This window comes from Triturus cristatus, chromosome 5_1 (assembly GCF_964204655.1).
Source record: "Triturus cristatus chromosome 5_1, aTriCri1.1, whole genome shotgun sequence".
NCBI lineage: Eukaryota > Metazoa > Chordata > Amphibia > Caudata > Salamandridae > Triturus > Triturus cristatus.
Window position 1 is genome coordinate 166,689,625 of NC_140587.1, and position 21,314 is coordinate 166,710,938.

General features: G+C 45.1%; 2 protein-coding genes across 3 annotated transcripts in view; one reads left to right on the forward strand and one right to left on the reverse strand.

Moving 5' to 3' along the window:
* LOC146830538 (X-linked retinitis pigmentosa GTPase regulator-interacting protein 1-like) overlaps nt 1-21,314 on the reverse strand; it is a 429,819-nt gene that overhangs the window by 363,130 nt on the left and 45,375 nt on the right. The window contains exons 3-4 of the mRNA XM_085604749.1: nt 19,014-19,067; nt 1,273-1,405 (exon numbers count right to left, since the gene is read on the reverse strand). Of these exons, the coding sequence (XP_085460875.1) occupies nt 1,273-1,405; nt 19,014-19,067 (187 nt within the window). The remainder of the gene's footprint in view (nt 1-1,272; nt 1,406-19,013; nt 19,068-21,314) is intronic.
* The window catches only part of LOC146830539 (G protein-coupled receptor 4-like), a 210,481-nt gene that overhangs the window by 20,362 nt on the left and 168,805 nt on the right, over nt 1-21,314 (forward strand). The window lies entirely within an intron of this gene.

Sequence of the window (21,314 nt, forward strand, 5' to 3'; positions counted from 1 at the left end):
AAAATGTCCGAGCATGGCACTGCCAACTTTGGCATTGCCCTGCGCTCTGACATTTTCTTCTAAATATGCCACTTGATTATTTAGATAGACCAGGTTAGGGATGGTGTGGTAAGTCACCTGTATTTGGGAGCTATTGCTCAGCGTTGGGACACTTCATTAGAGGTTACTAGGGCTGCTGAAAACATGGTTATTTAAGAAATGAAAGGTCAGAAGTATAGTTAATCTGCAAAGTCAGCATACCCGAAGGTTATAGCGCCAAGACGCCCTCGGGCATAAGTGCGCTCTATAAGTCTGTAAACGAAATCAAATCTTTTCCAACACAATATTATTATTAAAGTTGACGGGGTAGCTGCAGCACCCCTCAAATAACCGTTCTGGAGTTCAGAAAGTGAATGAGCAATAAACATGTTTTAAACGTTGGTTTTATCTCGTCACGTTTGCTGTGCGTTTAAGGATAGTGGTCAAATGCTAGCCTATGTCTTCTGATTGCTGCTTATTCGGTTACCATAAATATTGTTGCTTAGCTTTTTTGTTTTACTGCATTGAGAGGATTTTGTAAAGTCAAATATCTGACAATCTTGTTATGGAACGTGCAGTGTGTGAAACGAAAGGCTGTAGGATATCCCTTTGTTTAACACACGGCAACATTTAACTACATGCAATGCAGTGTACAATCGCTTCAAAGTCTTACAGCAGTTAGGAAAGCACACATGAAGTCATTTTTTTTGCTAGTTTTGAAGTGTGATGGACACAAAGATTTTAATGAGAGCAAAACAAATCAAAATTTTTTACTTGATGATGCCAAAATGATAAATATTCGTAGAAACAAAATTCGTACATATCATAGTTTGTGCCCTATATAGCTTTATCAGTAAAACTGCATGTCGGTGCAAATTTAGTGACCGTTTCAATTGCAAATGTGCAGTCTGTAAATGACAGAGCACTCCCACAGCAGGCTTTAGTAATAGTTTTGCGACAGTATGCCCCAAAATGTGCCACGGGTAACAAGCCACACCCTCCCCACTCTCCTGCTGAATGGGCGTGGCTCATTTGCCACACTTGGTCTTTGTGTGACGCTTGGATTTTTCACAATCCCTATGACTTCAGTGATGTAACCTTGATAGCAGCACCCCCACTATAAATTGTTCAAGCTCCTCTGATCACACACAGTCTGGGGAGCATCATAACACAGGAATGGTGGCCATCGAATGTGCTCCATTTATAGGGGGAGACCATCACACTATCCTCCCACTGATATTCAACGCTACAGACCTCTTGATCTTGCTCTCTTGCTTTCGGGCATACTCCTTGAGCAGAAGGTTCTCCTCGTTCAGCCGCAGGAAGCGATCCTCTAATTCCTCCCGGCTCACGCGACCCACTCGCTGCCGGACCTTTGCATCCTTCTCTACAAGAAGAAATTACATTCTTTTCAACTCCCATCTCTCATCTCAGTTCATCGTAGAAATAAAAAATTCTAGAGCAAACTTAAGCATTTTCCTATACATGTAGGTGATTGGAAAGAAGCAACATCACATGTTCTGCTTTAGGAAACTCCAACCTGACAAATGTCAAGTGGTGGAGATTCTAGGAACATTCAGAAATCTACTTCTGGCATGCACAAGAGGGAGGGGATTTTGTGAGGGGCAAGGTGAAAAATCCGGGTCAGGAAATAAATAAATAAATACAGGATTAAAAAGTGAACACTTTTCCTATACCTCTTCCCTCACAGCCCACTACAAGAATAACAGTTCCCTGCAATGTTCAACCTCTCACAGAAAGCATTACAGATGATGTCACAAACAATAATAATAGTAATAAACTTTTTATGTAGCACTAAATACAGTAGTTTTCCCATCCTGAGGCACTGCAGATACTGTCTCATTTTATGGTACTCAATTGACTAACCTCATAGTGCTGAAAGATAGTTTTGCTGGGATTTAGACCTTAGAGATGCTTTCCACAGCAATTCTCAAGGGTGAGCGGTCAGCTCAAAGGACGGCATGGCCAACAAAAGACATGAATTGTGATTGTACACATTGTATCAACAGTATCATCGCTGGTGGTATCACTGAAAAACATTCTATAGAAATACACATTCAAGTATACAAAAAGGACACTACATCAGGGCTGGACTGGGATCCAAAAGCAACCCTAGCAAAAATGTTCAAACCAGCCCCGTTCCCTCCCTCCTCTCTCATCTCTGTCTGCTGTTGTCTATCCTCTCTCTCTTTCCTCTGTCTCTTCTAAAGCGCTTCTTCAATTAACCTGGTAGAGCTGGAGAAAGTAGCAGTGGTGCCAGCAACGGCCTTCAGGCTCCGGCCGACCAGGGAAATTCCAGACAGAATAAATGGCCAGTCTGGCGGGCTCCACATCACTATAGTACTAGGAACAGTACTCTTGCTCTCTCAGGACCAGCCCACTCCTCTCATCACTCTTCGCCTTTAAGCTTGTACAGACCTCCCTTGCACCTAGCCTGCTGCGGGTGACCAAAATCTGCTGTGCACCACCTTCTGCCATGTGCCAGGGGGTTTGGCTACAAGGACTTGTCTGCCGCCAGTCCCCATGGTTAAAACACTGTAAACAGCCAATCTATGTCTCACACAGTCAACGGTGTGCACAGGGGGGTTAGCAGCAGGGGCCGGCCTGCCACTAGACTCTGAGTCCAACTTGCCACAGACAGCCAACCCCCTTTGCATACGGTCATGCTCCTAAATTTCTTGTGCGACCACCCCTGTGAATGGCTGTTGGCCTGCTGTAGCAGTAGTGAGAGGATTTCTTTTTTCCCCTCATTTCACGATTGACGGATTCTGTGTTGGATTTATAAAATCTGAGGCCCTGCTAGGTCTACGGCTCCCAGGGTGTGGTCAGGGTAAGCACATTCTGTGATGAAGATAATGTTTTTACCTATTTATTTTGTGGTTGGTGGGTTACCCTTGTGACTGCCTAAATGGGCTTTGACCTCAGAGACCTTGATCTCAGAGTAGGCTCAATCTATGCCCTTTATTCCCAACATGTTGCTTGGTGCATTGTGCTGGGTAATGATGGCTTCAACAGAAATATCTCTGTGATGACCAGTTGTTCAGATTGCACTGGATTCGCAAATTCGGTGGCAGGATCATGAATCATTAAAGCAAGATGGGTGAAAAAGCTCCCTGGTCCAATAGTGTGCCTTTTATGTTTCGAACTGGAATTACGAATCCTCTGCTGATTTATGCATTAACAGAGGTAGTACGAGTTACAGTCCAGAAATATTTAAAATGTATCTATTTATGCCCAGAACCTTCTGTGTATTCAAAAGCAAAACACACTATGTCACTTTTGGAACCAACCTTTCTTTTTCCTTTTGCTTGAGGGATCTGCATGAAACTTACCATGAAGAACTCAAAGTTGATGTCCATATCTACTTTACTTTTTGGAAAGTTTACATGCAGATTCATTGAACAGTGCAAAAGTTATTAAGAAATGCCTTTTCAATGCAAACTGTGACCTAACCATAACTACAATCACTTTTCCACCTCTAAGTTATAGTTACCTGAGCTAAATATAACTTACAACCCCGCAATGCACTGCTTAGGACCTCACATATTACATTACTGTGGAGAAGTGTGGCTCTATGGTTAGAGCAGCAGACCCTGATGCAGAGTTCTGGCCTGGGACCAGAGTTCAATCCCCCGCCTCGGCGGGTCTTGGATTCAATTTCCTCGGACCTGATAATTCTCGCCTCGATGCCTATTCTAATCATGGGTCCCACGCTGCAACTCTGGGCAATAGCTTGCTTAATCTCCACAATGGCCCCAGCAGCGCTGGGATGCCTGTCTTCACCATGGGGGTGCCCAGGGGTGGACATTTCACAGGGAAAGGCCAGGAAGGGTTCCACAGCGGTATGAGTAAAAGCGCCAGGATGCCCCCGTTGGGGGTGGCAGTGCGCTATACAAGTACAAACACACACACATTACTCATGACATGATCAGTGGCATCACTGATGACATCTCAAATGACATCACTGATGACATCATTCAGTGAGTGTAAGTATTTTCTAAGAGTTTATGATTTTTAAACATATATACTAAGCTGCTACAAAAGTTAAATTAGTTTACTAGGTGTACTACTAATGAGTGATACTACTTCTAACATATATTAATGATCAGTGATGTCATCAGCAATCTAACCTTTGAGAGTGGGTGTGTGAGTGCCTGTGTGGGTGTGTGAGTGCACGTGTGGGCCTGTAAGTGGATGTGTGAGTGGCTGTGTGTATTTGTGAGTGGGATTGTGAGTGCCTGTGTGTGTCTGTGAGTGGGAGTGGTGCTATGGATTTTGGGCATTTACATACTTATGGTATTTAAAAGGAAGACACAACAACAAAGAGAGGAAACTTAGGTAAACAACGAAAGAGTGAATAAGGAAAAGGACAACAGCGCGGGCAAAAACCAAAGGAGTTTGTTAAAAGAACCCTCACTCACCAACCTGGTTGGTGACATGCTTCATCACCAAGGAGGCCGAGTGCCTCCCTGGTGTGCTGCGACGCCTGGTTTACAGCGGAGCTGGTTTTTGATGGAAGGGTGGGTGTGAATTTTAAAAGGTTTGTGGTTTTAACCTATTACAAATTTAATCTAGGTAAACCAAAAACCATTAAAACAAGTGAGACGGACTGGGACTGGTTGGTTAGGATAACCAAAGTCAGTCCGGTTTAAATCAGTGAAAAGAAAATGGTCGACATGTTTCAGCTTATCAAGCCAATTTGGCTAAGCATTCCTCAGGACCAGGTGGCAAACCACGGGGGTATGCGCACGCTAAGGCGCACCCTAACCAGTGGAATGAAAGTGGTAAAACTTACGGTTCTACCAATAAGCCTCCTTGCTATTCCAGGGCTAATAAAATTCGTATGCAATGTACGACTAACATCATGGGTCCAAGAGGGGGGTAGTGAGCTATAGTATTTCCATGCTCGCACACTCCCGCTGTAGACCTGGTTCAGTCCTGCTCGGCCCGGATGTTTAAGAGGAAGAACCATGTACTCTGCTATCACCAGGAAACAACAAGAAAGAACCCACTTGTCACAGTCACTACGGAAGAGATTGCGCTCTGATACATTAAAGGTGCACTCACTTCCATCCAGGTTTTCAGATGCTTTTTCAAAGTGGAATTGCCAAGAAACACACTTACTTTGCTTATCCAAGCCGAAGAAGTTAGAATAATTTGTCCATTACAAAAGTGAAGCTTCAACTGGGGCACCTGCTACGTTTAACAAAACAATCCTTCTAGATGAATTTGAATATCTGTTTCTTTTGCGCTTAGCTTTTTATCCATTTTTAATTAACTTGAGGTCACTGTTTTTATGGTATTAAATATCTGTTTTGAAATTGAAATTGTTGAACTAAAAAAATGGTTGATTGATTCTTTGGGGATGATCAGCTCTCCTTAATCAGGACATATGCCTCTAATTTAATAATTTATTTTAATAATTTAATGGTGGAGGGGAGACACGCAGCCCTCCTCCCCGGGCCGCATTAGGCCTCAAGGATCCCATCCCCGGGGGCCCGGCAATAATTTATTAGGGAGGGGGCCACTTGTCCCCCCTCCCCAGGGTAATTTTGGCCCCGGGTACACCATCCACTGGGCAAAGCCATGTTTCACTGGGTACACTAGAGCCTACCCAGGGCACCCAGTGTGCATCGTGGAGACGGCAGGGGAGCCTCAAGGGCCCTGCAGTTCCAGCCGGCTCTCTGCCTCCTGCAGGAGCTGGCATTGCTGTTGCATGCTGGGAGCTGGTGGAAATACAGCTCCCTGCATGCAGGAGCAATAGTTTCATCTCTTTTCCTGCCCGCATGTCTGCAGGCAAGGAAATAGACAAAACCTCAGCTTCCAGCAAGTGGGAGCATTTTTACTGCTCCCGCTTCCTGGAAGGGGAGTGTTGATTTTGCTTGGCAGGAGCTGTCAAAGCTCCCGCTAAGCAATAGCAAACTGCTATGTCCCGGGGTGGGCACTGCCGGGACATAGCAGGAGCCGTCCCTGAGGTGGCAATACGCAGGACCATTTATGGCTCCAGGAGTGGGTTCGCACGGCCCCACTCCTTAGTTATGCGCAGAATGGATCCGGGGAGGTGGTGGCCCTTGGGGCTTATACAGCTTCAAAATATGGTTTTGGCCCTGGAGAGGTGTTAGTACCTGGGGCGGAGGGGGTCTGTGGAACCCCGTTCACTAATCTTACATTAGATCCAGGAAGGTGGCAGCCACAGTGGCCCCCCTGCACTATTATTGTATTAGTCCCAGGGAGGAGGTGGTCTCCGGGGATTGAAACAGTCCAGCAGGGGGGTCTGTGTGACCCCCCCTCTATTCATTAAAGCTACGGGGAGGTGGTGCTTTCCAGGGCTCATTTGAGCCCATGGAGAGGGGACTGCACAGCCCCTCTCCATTATTTAAAAAACAGCCCGGGTCGGTCAATGGGGCTCAAAGAGCCTCAGGGAAGGGGCTCCATTGGCCCCCTCCTTTTTCAGTAAAATGCCCACGGGACCTGGCCCAACCAGGGACCCTTTTTTAAACAAGCACAGGAGCCTGGACTTGTTTTGTTTACATTTTTGTGGTGAATTCGTTGCAACGTGTTTTTTAAACAAATGCTTTTTTGGCCTGGCGGTGTCCCTCTGGGACACCAGAGCAAGTTTAGGGGATCAGGATATTCCTACCCTGCCCCCATTTCTTGTTTTATGCATTTGTTTGTGGGATTTGGCTAAAGCCGAGTCCCAAGATGGCTGCCAACATTTCCTGGTTGAAGTGATGACAGCCAGTCAGAGAATCTACAGATCTCTGCACAAGCTCCTCATTATTCGCAAAGGCTTCACGATCGTACATATACAAATCTGGATTTTGTTTAATTCATCGACAACTACTGAATGGATTTACACCAAACAACTGAAAGCGTGATCTGTGGAACAAATTTTACCATTCTGCCAAATTCACTGTCATTTCATGCAGTTGTTCGGGTTGCTACCTTGTTCAAAACTCCTATGGGAATTAAAATGGGAAATACACTTTTTATTACCCCCCCCTTTTTATTAGCCCCCACTTGTTGGATCCCCCCAAAAATTGCCATGTGCAACTGAATCCCTGGCATAGACTTTTTGGGGGAACATTTCGTGAAGGTTCATCAAATGACGCAAAAGATATAGGCAAGTGTCAGGGCCATCAAACCACGAGTACTTAGGAAATCATCATTCAGGGTTAGGATATTACGAAATAATGTCCTAAAGAAGCGCAGTCCTCTTAGTTCACACAGAGATCAAAGGATTCCCAAGATGGCTGCCGATATTAGATCGCCAGAACAGCAGGTTAGCGCTCTAGCAGCGCTTGACAATCACGATGTTCCAGGTGCGCAGCCGTTACAACGGCGCACTTCACCAAGTTACTGAGGAGATTAGGTCGTGCTTTAGAGACGCGTCGCGAAGTTAGTCAGGGAATTTATTCGTCGCGTTCTAAGCACTAGCGAGAGTTGAAGCTGAATCCTGAGAGAAGAAGTTGTCGAGCATTAGAAGTTTTCCAAGTAAGACTGTTCCATTTTTTAGCACATTATCTGCAGTTGAAGAAAAGAAGTACTTTAGTGTTTTGGTTCCAGTATATTATCTCGTGCTACAGAATATTAAGCTTGACATCCAAGAGAAACTCAGCTCCAGCCCCCGGAAAATACAGCGCTATAATATAAGACTGAAGTAGCATATTAGGGCGGAGAGTCAGAGTAGACAAGGAGTTTTCCCAGTAGAAGGAGAGTAATAGATACATTGTTCGATAGACACACAGAGCAACAACGTCCTTATCAAAACAGAATCCAGTTGAGGAGTGCAACCAGGGTCAAGAGGGTAAGGAGCTCACACCCCCCCCTAGAAGAAGGTTACAAGAGCTTAGAAAGGTAGTGGGAGGAAGGTCAGAATTGCAGTAACATTGTTCCATGTTTAGTTGCAGCATCTACTAAGAGATTTTGCAAGATAGAAAAGAAACAAAAGAAAGAAGAGGAGCATTGGTCACAAAAGGATAGGGTAGGTACTCTGAGGGAGAGTTCATAGTACACACATAAGACTCCAGAGAAAAGAGGCACCAAGAGTATAACAATCCTTTTCTTTTTTAGCGAAGATAACACCTATCCAGTCCACCAGAAAATAGATGGGCGATCAACCGAAGAAACAAGAAGGTTGAAAAGTGGCTGTCTCTTCTCTGTCCAATTCCCCTTTCCCCCTCCAGAGTTCCTCGGTGTCATCGCGTACATAAGGCGTTGAGCACTGGGAAGGCTGGGAGTGGCATTGGGAACTTTCGACATTCTGCTCCCGAGCGTGAAGAACTTGGCCATCCTGACAGAGTGAAGTGCCCACGTAATTGTTCGCACCTGAGCAGAATGGCGGAAGGATTAGACCTAAAAAAGTTAGGAGATATCCTGGAAGGTATTCAGAGGGAGTTGGGTTTAGTGAGAGAAGAGAATAGGGAGTTGAAGAAAGAAACTACCGATTTAACATTTAAGATGAATAGTATAGCGTCTGGCCCTAGATTTTCCGCATTTTCAGAAGAGAGTTCCAGAGATGCACCAGACTCCCAACCAAAGGTCACCACACAAGTCATTCACTCCCTGTCCCCTGTAATACCTCTAGCGTCGCCAGAGCGTTTCAGTGGAGACCCCCAAAAGGCGCAGGTGTTTTTGACACAATGTACATTACACTTTATGTGTCGTCCAGCACTTTTCCCCGATGCGCAGTCTCGTGTGGCCTTTATCCTGTCTTATTTGAGTGGAGACGCAGCGTCATGGTCTATGCCCTTGGTGACCAGCAATGTTCCGATTTTGTATGATATAGATGAATTTAAAAAAGAATTCCTCCGAATTTTCGACAGAAGAAGTGTCTCCCAGGCCACAGATAACGAATTATTGGAAATAAAACAAGGCAATCGAGATTTGGTGGCATATTTAGCTCAGTTCAACAAATTGGTGGTGGAGACAGATTGGCCGGAGAACAAGAGAGCAGCAGTGTTCTACCGTGGGTTGAGAGACGAATTAAAGGATGCCTTAGCACAAGTACCAAACAGGCCTGCAGAGATTTCAGCATTAATAGACCTAGTCTTAGAAATCGATTTTCGCCAGAGTGAGAGGAGAGGAGAGAGAAGACGAGATTATCGCCCCAGTGTGGCCAGATTCGATCGTGTGAGAACTGAAGGCAGTAAAGATAATGATTCAACTCGTGGGAGTGAACCAATGCAAATAGGAACCATCCGAGGTCCTCTCTCTAAAGAGGAGAAGGAAAAACGGAGGGCGAACAAGCAGTGTCTTTATTGCGGCGCTTCTGGGCATTTTGTCCGGGATTGTCCTAAGAGGCCAAAACTGAAGACGTCGGAAAACGCCTTGCACCACCAGTAAGTGGAGTTGGACTGGTGGTTGCTAATTCAGAAACAGCTCCAACCAAACACACCTTGGCAAACACCTTACAGTCGGCTGCCCCACATATGGTAATGATGATGACGTTAAGGTTTCGATGAAGAACATTAAAGCAAGTGACGGTCATGATGGATTCGGGGGCGACAGGCAACTTCTGTGATTTAAAATTTGCTGAGAAGATTGGATTAAAGGCGATCATGAAGGAAAAAAGCGAGGCAGTCAGAGCGGTCGATGGAACTAATCTTTCGTCAGGGCCCATAGTGAGTCATACGGAACCAGTGGAATTGGAATCGGAGGAAGGTCATCGAGAAAGTTTACAATTTAATTTAATTGATGCTCCACAATTCCAATTGATTCTGGGGCTACCATGGCTCACGGAACACAACCCTACCATCGATTGGGCCGCACGTACAGTAACTCTAAACTCTCAATACTGTCAAGAAAACTGTTATCACGACCCACAACTTCATCAAGTAAAGACGCCGGCTTTTCATTTGAGTGAAAAAGAATCCGCACTCTGTGTGATAAACACCATAGAACTGCCTGTGGAATACATTGAATATGAGAAGGTTTTCAGTGAAGCAGAGGCTGAGAAGCTACCCCCACATAGGGGCTATGATTGTAAAATTGAACTAGAGCCAGGAAGCAATCTCCCTTGCAGCAGAATTTATGCTTTGACTGAGCGGGAAGATGAACACTTGAAGAAATATTTACAAAAGTACTTAGAAAATGGATTTGTCAGACCATCGCAGTCTCCAGTCTCTTCTCCACTTTTTTTTATCCCGAAGAAGAATGGAGAATTGAGAACGTGTATAGACTACAGGGCAATAAATCGGATAACTGTTAAGAATCGTTACCCATTGCCATTAATCTCTGTGCTGTTGGACCAGGTAAAGGAAGCTAAGATCTACACCAAACTAGACTTACGAGGGGCGTATCATTTGGTCCGAATACGTGAAGGTGATGAATGGAAAACAGCATTTAGAACCAAGCACGGGCTTTTTGAATATCAAGTAATGCCCTATGGATTGTGTAACGCCCCAGCTGCCTTCCAGCATTTCATTAATGATGTACTAAAAGAATTCATAGATCGAAACGCCATCGTGTACATTGATGACATTCTCATCTACTCGAACACAGTAGAAGAACACACAGAGCACGTGAAGAAGATCTTGCAGAAACTACAGGAAAACAGTTTGTTTGTCAAATTGGAGAAATGCGCCTTCAGTGTTTACTCGGTGGAGTTTTTGGGGTTTGTGCTAGCACCTAGCGGAGTGACCATGGATGAGAACAAGATTAAGGCAGTGTTGGAATGGGAGTCTCCTAAAAATGTAAAGGATGTGCAGAGCTTCATTGGATTTGCGAATTTTTATAGGAGATTCATTCCAAACTTTTCACAGAAATTGATTCCAATGACTAGATTACTCAAGAAGGGAGTTGATTTTGAATGGACCTTGGAAGCAGATGAAGCATTTAATCAGCTAAAAGAAGACTTCACCACAGCACCAATATTACTTCATCCGGATCCATCAGAGCCATTTTTTGTGGAAACCGATGCCTCCAATTGGGCATTGGGAGGTGTGTTGTCGCAAAGACACAAGAGCACAGGACAACTGCATCCAGTAGCCTATCGCTCTAGGAAATTAACAGCAGCGGAAGCCAACTACACCATTACCGAGAAAGAGCTGTTAGCTATTAAGGATGCGTTCAAGGAATGGAGGCATTACCTGATGGGGGCAAGGCATGTTGTGACCGTATATACTGACCATCGAAACCTAAAGTTTTTGAAGTCAGCCAGAACCTTAACCCCCAGACAATTACGCTGGTCCTTATACTTTGCGGATTATGATTTTGTCATTACCTATCGTCCTGGTTCGCAAAATGGTAAGGCCGACGCTTTGTCCCGAAGGGGAACAGGAGAGTTTTCAGAAGAAGTCAAGGTACAGACCATCCTACCAGCAGAAAAGATAATTGGGGCAGTTTTGAGTGAGTCACCAGAAGAACAAGATCCGGTATCAATGACTATGGTAGAAATGGAGAGTTGGGTCGCAGAAGATCCTGAGCGGGAGATACGAGGAGGTTTACCATATCATCAAGGAGCTCTTTACCTGCCAACCCGTGAAATGCAGCAGAAAGCTTTGAAAGAAAGTCATGATGACATATTGGCTGGGCATAAGGGCATTGCAAAAACTGAAGACTTGGTGAGACGGCGTTTCTGGTGGCCCAGCGTCACCAAAGATGTGAGACAGTATGTAACCACTTGTGAGACTTGCGCTAGGGGAAAGTCGGAGCGGCTTGCGCCTAAGGGGTTACTTCACCCATTGCCAACCCCCCCACACCCGTGGCACACAATAACTTTGGATCTCATAGTTGATTTACCATCTAGTAAGGGGTATGACACAATTTTGGTGTGTGTAGACGCATTTACTAAGATGGCTCACTTCATACCTCTAAAAGGGGTTCCCACATCAGCAACCTTGGCACAGGCTTTTAGTCAGAACATAGTTCGGGCCCATGGTATCCCTAAGGTTTTGATATCAGACAGAGGTTCCCAATTCTTATCCCACTTCTGGAGAGCCTTTACACAAAAGTTGGGTATTGATACTAGGTATACCACCAGCTACCACCCAGAAACCGATGGCCAAACCGAGCGAACCAATCAGGAACTAGAGCAGTACCTAAGGTTGTGTTTGTTAGACCAGGAAGGTGATTGGCCGGATTACCTGTGGGCAGCTGAGTTTGCTCATAACAATGCAAAAAATATGTCCACCGGTTACTCACCTTTCTATCTGAACACGGGTAGGCATCCCCATCAATCTCTAAGCTTTCAAGATGTAGATGTTCCCGCGGTAACTGATTTGGTAGAACATCTAACACGAGTACATAAATCAGCCACAGATAATCTAACCAAAGCAAAGGCCAGTTATAAATTCTATGCAGATAGGAAAAGACGAAAGGAACCAGATTTACAGGCTGGGGATAAGGTTTGGTTAAACACGAAGAACCTTAGACTCAAGGGTGTAAGGAAATTTCAGCCTAGATTTGTAGGCCCTTATTTGATTGAGAAGAAGCTAAGTTCGGTTAATTATCAGCTTCAATTGCCTAAAGGCTTACGGGTTCACCCCGTATTTCATGTCTCTCTATTAAAAAAGGTTTCAGATGCTTTAAGAGTAAAAAGACCCCCGAAACCCATCCAAACCGAGCAGGGAGAAGAATTTGAGGTACATCAGGTATTAGATGCTAAGGTACGAAAGGGTCAATTGTATTATTTGTTGGATTGGAAGAACTATGGGCCTGAGGAAAGATCCTGGGAGCCATCCTCTAATGTTCATGCACCTCATTTGATTAAGGAGTTTCATAGAAGATTTCCACATAAACCCAAGCTGAGAGGAAGCTCTTTGAGAGGGGGTACTGTCAGGGCCATCAAACCACGAGTACTTAGGAAATCATCATTCAGGGTTAGGATATTACGAAATAATGTCCTAAAGAAGCGCAGTCCTCTTAGTTCACACAGAGATCAAAGGATTCCCAAGATGGCTGCCGATATTAGATCGCCAGAACAGCAGGTTAGCGCTCTAGCAGCGCTTGACAATCACGATGTTCCAGGTGCGCAGCCGTTACAACGGCGCACTTCACCAAGTTACTGAGGAGATTAGGTCGTGCTTTAGAGACGCGTCGCGAAGTTAGTCAGGGAATTTATTCGTCGCGTTCTAAGCACTAGCGAGAGTTGAAGCTGAATCCTGAGAGAAGAAGTTGTCGAGCATTAGAAGTTTTCCAAGTAAGACTGTTCCATTTTTTAGCACATTATCTGCAGTTGAAGAAAAGAAGTACTTTAGTGTTTTGGTTCCAGTATATTATCTCGTGCTACAGAATATTAAGCTTGACATCCAAGAGAAACTCAGCTCCAGCCCCCGGAAAATACAGCGCTATAATATAAGACTGAAGTAGCATATTAGGGCGGAGAGTCAGAGTAGACAAGGAGTTTTCCCAGTAGAAGGAGAGTAATAGATACATTGTTCGATAGACACACAGAGCAACAACGTCCTTATCAAAACAGAATCCAGTTGAGGAGTGCAACCAGGGTCAAGAGGGTAAGGAGCTCACACCCCCCCCTAGAAGAAGGTTACAAGAGCTTAGAAAGGTAGTGGGAGGAAGGTCAGAATTGCAGTAACATTGTTCCATGTTTAGTTGCAGCATCTACTAAGAGATTTTGCAAGATAGAAAAGAAACAAAAGAAAGAAGAGGAGCATTGGTCACAAAAGGATAGGGTAGGTACTCTGAGGGAGAGTTCATAGTACACACATAAGACTCCAGAGAAAAGAGGCACCAAGAGTATAACAATCCTTTTCTTTTTTAGCGAAGATAACACCTATCCAGTCCACCAGAAAATAGATGGGCGATCAACCGAAGAAACAAGAAGGTTGAAAAGTGGCTGTCTCTTCTCTGTCCAATTCCCCTTTCCCCCTCCAGAGTTCCTCGGTGTCATCGCGTACATAAGGCGTTGAGCACTGGGAAGGCTGGGAGTGGCATTGGGAACTTTCGACATTCTGCTCCCGAGCGTGAAGAACTTGGCCATCCTGACAGCAAGTCAAAAAATACTTTTCCTATGGAAACATGGTCCCAACTATAACTGCGTCATGGTAACAAATACGTGTATATATACATATATTCACTAAAAAAACTAAAGGTTACAGGGATGGTATAGTTTGGTGCATATTTTACACCCAGAAAACCATAGAAATTCAGAAGTTACAGCTATAGTTATCTCAAGTAACTATAAATCGTGCCCCCGCCATGCACAGTTTTCTCATCAGTAGTTTCACTGCAAATGTTGCAGTGATATTATCGACAATGTCATAGAAGATGTCATGAGTGATGTAATATGTGGGGTAATTAGCAGTGCATGACGTGGACGTGTGATGTAGTAACCTTAGGGCATGAGCTATAGTTACTTTAGATAACTATAACTGCAGAATTTCTATTGTTTTATCTGTGTAAAATCTGAACCTAACTATAACGTCCCAGTAACCTTTGTTTTTTTAGTGAATTTCTAAGGTTTTTTATATTTATTTCCTAACCATAACGGCCCTTTTAACTTATTTTTTTCCTACCTATAATGTCCCTGTAACCTGGATGTGTGAGTGGGTATGTGGGTGCGTAAGTAGGTGTTTGAGTATGTAATGGGTGTGTCAGTTCATGTGTGATTGGCGGTGTGGGTCTGTCAAGTCGCACCTGCCCGGTAGACACTGACACACATACACGATCAGGACCAACCCGAAAGTAGCTGGCCTGGAATTACAGTTTCCGGCATTCATGACGTTAGTTAGGCATCACGTGCTCCCGACGTCAAGCCGGACCTGGATATATTGAGGCAGAGCAGAACAGGACACTGCCGATTATTCAGAGGGCTCTCTGTTTTTCCTGATTTGAGCCTGCCTTTTGGACCCGTGTGAGCTGCTGTTATTCCTGCCTGACGCAGAGGGGGTAAGGGTGCTTTGCATGACCTGCAGATTTGTGGGTTGTTCTTTTGCGGCCACACTCACTTCTCTGTTGGCGAGACAGTGTTCTTGGCGGTCTTTTGCAGGGGAGAGCCTTTAGCGTTGAGGTCAGCGTGTTGCCTTGTTGGTGAGACAGCTTCTTAGTGCGTTCTCATGCATGGAACGTCTCTGACCCTTTTATCACCTTGACTTTGTGCCCAGCCTCTGTGCTTGGTCCCATTAAAGAGTGGGTTCTGCACGGCTGGAACCTTTGTATATAGTATTCTGGGTTCAGGATTCCATCCCAGTACCTCTTTTTACCGTCCTGAACATTTCAGAACTGGAAAAGCGCTGTGCATCATACTCTGTGACTGATTATTGATTTTCCTGCTTTTACATAACTGACTTCACCCTCAGTCATATTTGGTATTGTGAGATTAACATACCAAAGCCTTGTTGGTTCAGGACGGAATTATTATAGTGCTATGCTTATTTTGTATTTGTTTTTTTTTTTTGTTTTTTTGGAAAACCTTTATTGTCAAAGTCAAATTTTACACAGCTTGTTACCTACATCCTGCAGTGATACAGGCCGGTAGCGACAACTCAGTATCAAGAGTGATAAGCATTACGGGGTAAGTACCGTCCAGTTAACACAGCTTATACGCCTACAACCCTGAAGGGCCGGCAGCAGAATAGGAACAACAGGCGACTTATGTGGGAGGCGAACGCATAGTCGTAATGCCATATGAGGTCAAACAAGATGTGGTCTAGGTTTCGTTTATCTGTATTAACTAACTCAAAGAAAACACATTAGCAACCTCCCAGGGTGTGTCCACCATACCCAGTATGTGGAGTACTGTATCGTACAGCGCGGGGCTGCGGTACCTCGCAGCGCGCCACAGAGGAAAGTGGGAGCATGATGTGGCGCAGCGCAGCCCCGGCTCGTAAAACCTCTGCTCTGGGAGGGGGGTCGGTATGAACCAATCAGGAAACTAAGAAAGTGGTGTTACCATCTAGAATGCCATGCCATCTACCCCAGTTGGGAACCAGGGTCCCAGGACCTCGGAGCCAGGGGAGGTCCAGAGCCCCCGCCCATCCCTCCCGGGTCCCAGGAATGCGCTATGTGAGTACCCTGGAGTGCATGTAGCCGATCCGAGTGCGGCAAGAAGCACCGTGTGAGATGTGTACCAGGAGGATGGGGGCAAGCGGGGTGAGGAGACGCAGCAGCGGGGAACGTTATTGGGGGCCAGGCGCAGGTCAGCCCATAGCGGGAGGTCAATCCCCCCCCCGAATCTCCACGCAGACTTCCCCCCGCCCCAATCGAGTCCTGAGAGCGCAGGAGATAGTCCCTGAGGGGCCCCCATAAGTCTTTGGGACGGGACTTGCTGGGCATGAGACAAAGCCTAACCTCCATGGACTCCAAGGTCGACACCATAAATGCCCGACTGGATGGAGTCGTGGCTAAACTGGACCAGCATGATGCCCGCATCCAGGAGACTGAGGAACGCATCTCTTCCCTTGAGGACGGCGCTGCCTCCTCGGGCAAACAAATGACACAAATGGACAGGCTCCTCAAAATCATCGCGGACAAGAATGAGGACCTGGAGGCCCGTTCCCGACGCAATAATGTTCACATTCTGGGCCTTGCGGAGTCCACCAACACTGGGAAAGTTGAGACCTTCGTTGAAAACATGGTGACTGAACTCTTTGGAAGGGACTCCTTTTCCCCGCACCTTATCGTGGAGAGGGCACACAGATCCTTGGCCGCCCGCCCTCCGCCTGGATCCCTTCCGAGGCCCATCATCGCTCGATTCCTGAACTACAGGGACAGGGATGCCGTGCTGCGCCGGGCGCGGGAACTGGGCACCGTGCGCTACGGCAATGAAACATTATCCTTCTTCCCTGATTTTACCGCCACTGTCCAGGAGTCTCGACGCAAATTTGCTGCTGTCAAGAAGAAATTGCGAGCACAGGAGATTCCGTACGCCATGCTGTATCCAGCGAAATTGAAAATAACACACAATGGTAAACAACTTTTCTTTCAGCAGCCTCAGCAGGTGGAAGACTTTCTTAAACGCCACAAGAGGGACAATGCTCGGGACAGAGATGAACAGCATCGCTTATTTTGGTTGTTGAAACCACACATGGTCTTGTTTTTTATTTGTTTCACATTATAGGAAAGAGCACAGGGGGGTATCCAGGAAAAATCTTTGGTTGCTTATCAAGCCGTTCCGCACCTAACCAGGGTATGTGGGTGGTTGTTTCGCGCTCCATACTGTTTTCAAGGGGTGATGTTTTATATTAGACATATCTCAACCTTATTGTTTATTTTCTCTTTGTATTAGCTTTGGTGTTGGGATTCTGCAATCACCCTCTTCTCTCTCCTGATAAGCGCCCCTTCCTTTTTTCTTACAGGTAGTGTTCTACACACATTACTTTTGCGTTTCTTGGTAGTGTTTCACTTGGATGTGTTTTCTGGTTGCTAAAGCTGGTGTTTCTTCTGTGTCATCCCCAGATCTCCCTCCATGGTGTTCCTACCCCTTCCTTCCCTCACTTGACTATCTCACTAGTCCGTGCTTACTTATATTCCGGACTTGGGGCAGTCAAGAGGTGAACCCCATTGAGCATCGGCACAACCCTGAGAATTCTGGAAGATGTAACCTGACAGGGTCTTTGAGTGGGTGTGAGAGTGGTTGTGTGGGTCTGTGAGTGGGTGTGTGAATGGCTGTATGGGTGTGTATGTGGGTGTGCATGAGTGGATGTGTGAGTGCCTCTGTCAGTCTGTGAGTCGGTGGGTGAGTGGTTCTGTGGGTCTCTGAGTGGGTGTGTCAATGGCTGTATGGGTGTGTGAATGGTTTTCTGGGTCTCTGAGTGGATGATTGAGCAGATGTATGGGTGTGTGAGTGTTTGTATGGGTTTGTAAGTGGGTGTGTGAGTAGATGTGTGAGTGTGTGTGGCTGGCTGTGTAGCTGTGTGAGTGGGTATGTGAGTGGTTCATGGGTCTCTGAGTATGTGTGTGAGTGGCTGTACAGGTGTGTGAGTGGGTATGTGAGTGGTTGCATGGATGTGAACATGGATGTGTGAGTAGGTGTGTGAGTGCCTGTGTGGTGGCTCTGAGTGGGTGTGTGAGTGGCTGTATGCATGTGTGAGTGGTGTTCTGGGCCTCTGAGCAGGAGTGTGAGTGGCTGCATGGATATGAGAATGATTGTGTGGGTGTGTAAGTGGGTGTGTGAGTGAGTTTTTAAGTGAGTTTTGAGTGGGTCTGTGAGTGGGTGCATCTGTAACTGGAACCCTAGTCCGTCATGGATTTTCATGGTGCAGGCTGCGCTGAGTGCCGCAGTGGATCCGTGGATCCTCGCATGCCCCCCCAAAAAACTATATGGGACAATTTCTTGCCCATAAGGGGTCTCTCACAGACCCTTCCATCAGTCTCATGGGATCGTTATACTGGTATCTTGAACCTATATATTCTATTTTCTCCCCCCTTTTCTCTCAGGTTGCAGCCAGCCAATCACGGCATTGCTGTTGGCAATGGGTCCCCAGATCCATCACAATGGATCAGTGTTTCTAGATATATATATACATCTTTTTTCTTTAACAGCTCCAAAACCAATTAACAGATCTACACCAAATTACAAAAAGCACTCTTTCTAGACCAAGGTCTATCTTTCTACCAAATTTGGTGCAATTCCATTCAGTGGTTCGGGCTGTAGTTGTGTATAAAAAACCCAAAGGAAATTGTATGAGGAAAATGCGTTTTGGGATCCCCACTTTTTCTTGGCCCCCACTTGACGAATCACCCCAAAACTTTCCAGACAGCAGCTGAAGTGACTGGCACACGCGTTTTCAACCTTTCGTGAAGATTTGTCAAACAGTAGCATAGTTATTAGCAAAACATAAAATTATTTTCCTATGGAAACTAGGTCCTAACTATAACTACCTACAGGGGACTGCCAGTATATATATGTAGTAATGTATCTTCAAATAGTGAGACAAATTGACAATACAACATAATATCAACTTTTCTTACATAGAATGCTTGATAAATGAGAAACACATTGTCAATATATAATCATATTTCAATAGTGTACGGACCGGCCAAAGAAACATAGATGTGTAGAGATATATATTCACCTTTCATTGTTACTGTCTTCAAATGCTTGAGGGGTGCTGGACTCACCGAAACATCTTTAAAAACAGAATATAAAAAATTAAAACAGACACCAATAATCAATACCAGTTTATGTAGAAAGTTAAAAGGAGAAGGATGAAAACATTGGACTTCCTCTGGTATTGAGTTGATGTCATAGGAACAAAGCATCTTCAAGTATCTCTGTAACAAAAGTAGGTTTATATTTCAGTCCACCATTTTGGGATGTAGGATGATCTGTGATAATGTATTTGTAATATTATGACACATCAACTATGTGCTCATTACCGATTCAAACAATGCCATCCTCTGGTATATCATCCTACTCGGGGCCCTCAACCTTAAAACAGTGATAGAAGCCTAGTTTGGCCTCGCAAACACCAGAAACATCAAGCGATACACCTCAGAACCAATTGGAAAGAAACATATCAACCTTGTATTCATTGTAATGGAGACAATCGCAGACCCCCTCCCATATTTATGGACTTTTGTGAACTTATTTTATTGCCTATCCATCACACATGTCAAACAGAGACAACGGAACAGATGGTTCAAGGACCGTCCAAATGCATTAAGTCAACCAGACCCTGGTCTTCTCTTGAAGTTCCAATACCATTGTCTGCTTCCAACCCACCATACTGAGCTACACATTACAAGGCAATGCAGATGGCAGATGAAACCCTGAAAACACACATCCCAAAACCTATGCCATATGCACTGTGGCGGTCATAAGACCATAGAAACAGAAAATAAAAATCTCCAAAAAAGGAAAATTATAGTGAAAAACCCTACATCAAAAAGAAAAGCTAAAAGCTACTATCACCATTCTCCTAAACCACATCTCCTCATCTAAAAACCACCAACCATTCATCTACCATCAATGAGGCCTCAAACAGAATAGGACTTCTTTGAGGCTGTCTAATATTTAATCAGTCCCACTCTGGATCACACAATCTCACATTTCACCTCCATCAACAAATTCTTCAACATCAAAGTCAACAAATTTGCTAACCTAATTCAGGAAGGATCTCAAGACCTGGCTCTTTGACTAAACCCCTGTGCCCAGATTTATCACCCAGACCCCCAGTGCCTTTAGACCGTTACGGGTGAGTAGCCATGCTTAAAAAAACCCTAATTGATTGATTGAACAAAAAACACTAAGCTATTGGCAACAATAGACTGCTGACCTCTGTACCACCATCTCTTTTCTTAACTCACCAATTCACTCTTACAGACCTCTAAAACACCCTCAACTTCCGTAGACTCACCATGCATAGACAACGTAATTCTCTCTTTAATCATCAAGTCATCATCACTCCTCTACTCGTATAAGGAAATGCCTCCCTTGCAACAAGTGCAAATACAACACGATGATTGGAGGAATCCTTGGATTAATCTTATCCACTGGTGAATATTTGGGCCACATTACAGACGATAGTTTCCACCCACTGTGCCACTCCAGACCTAATACAAATCAGTCTTGCTCCTGCTCCAAAAGGAACAGTCCATCCCAAACTTCCAGGCCAGGTCCTCTCCAGATGGGAACACAAGCAACACCAGATCAACTTTGACCTACTTAGGTATTGTCAGTGACGTATAGCTTAAGTCCGGTGGCACAGTGAGCATGTGACCCACGTCTAGGCTTACCCATCGTACTTAGGGCATCTTCTGTAAAAACAACCACATGATAGAATGAATGATTGAATTAATCTCAGCCAATGGCGATCGCTTGGAGAAGCAATTCAGACACTCATTTTTCGGCCACTGCTCCTGGATGTGTCTCTTCTTCTGCACGGATGTCTCGAATAAGAGGCGGTGCACATTCCATTCCACCATCCTTTAATACTGACCACGGCCAAGATTCGCAGAATTCGTGCTCCCTGGCCATCGTTGCGTTTCCAAGCAGCAATGGAGCCTCCAAGCAATATTCTTTTAGGGCAACCAAAATAGCGAAACTAATTCAGAGTTATCAACTTGAACTACGATATAAGTTCAATCAAGTAATATTGTATCATCATAAGGGCTCCAACAATCTACAAGCATTCTAGATCAACCACTGCCTGTTTGGATTGATGGACGTTAGGAGACAATTAGACATTAGGCTACACTGCACATCTGCCCTTTGCTTGGAACAGCCCTACCCCTACTCGCTTCCCAAAGGCGTCTGCATCTAAAGCTAGCAGAACAAATAGGGAATATTTCAACTCATCAGGTATTCCTGGATCTCAGAGATCCAGAATTCCTTCTTCACAAACTAACCTGACATAGGGGGAGAGCACAGTAAA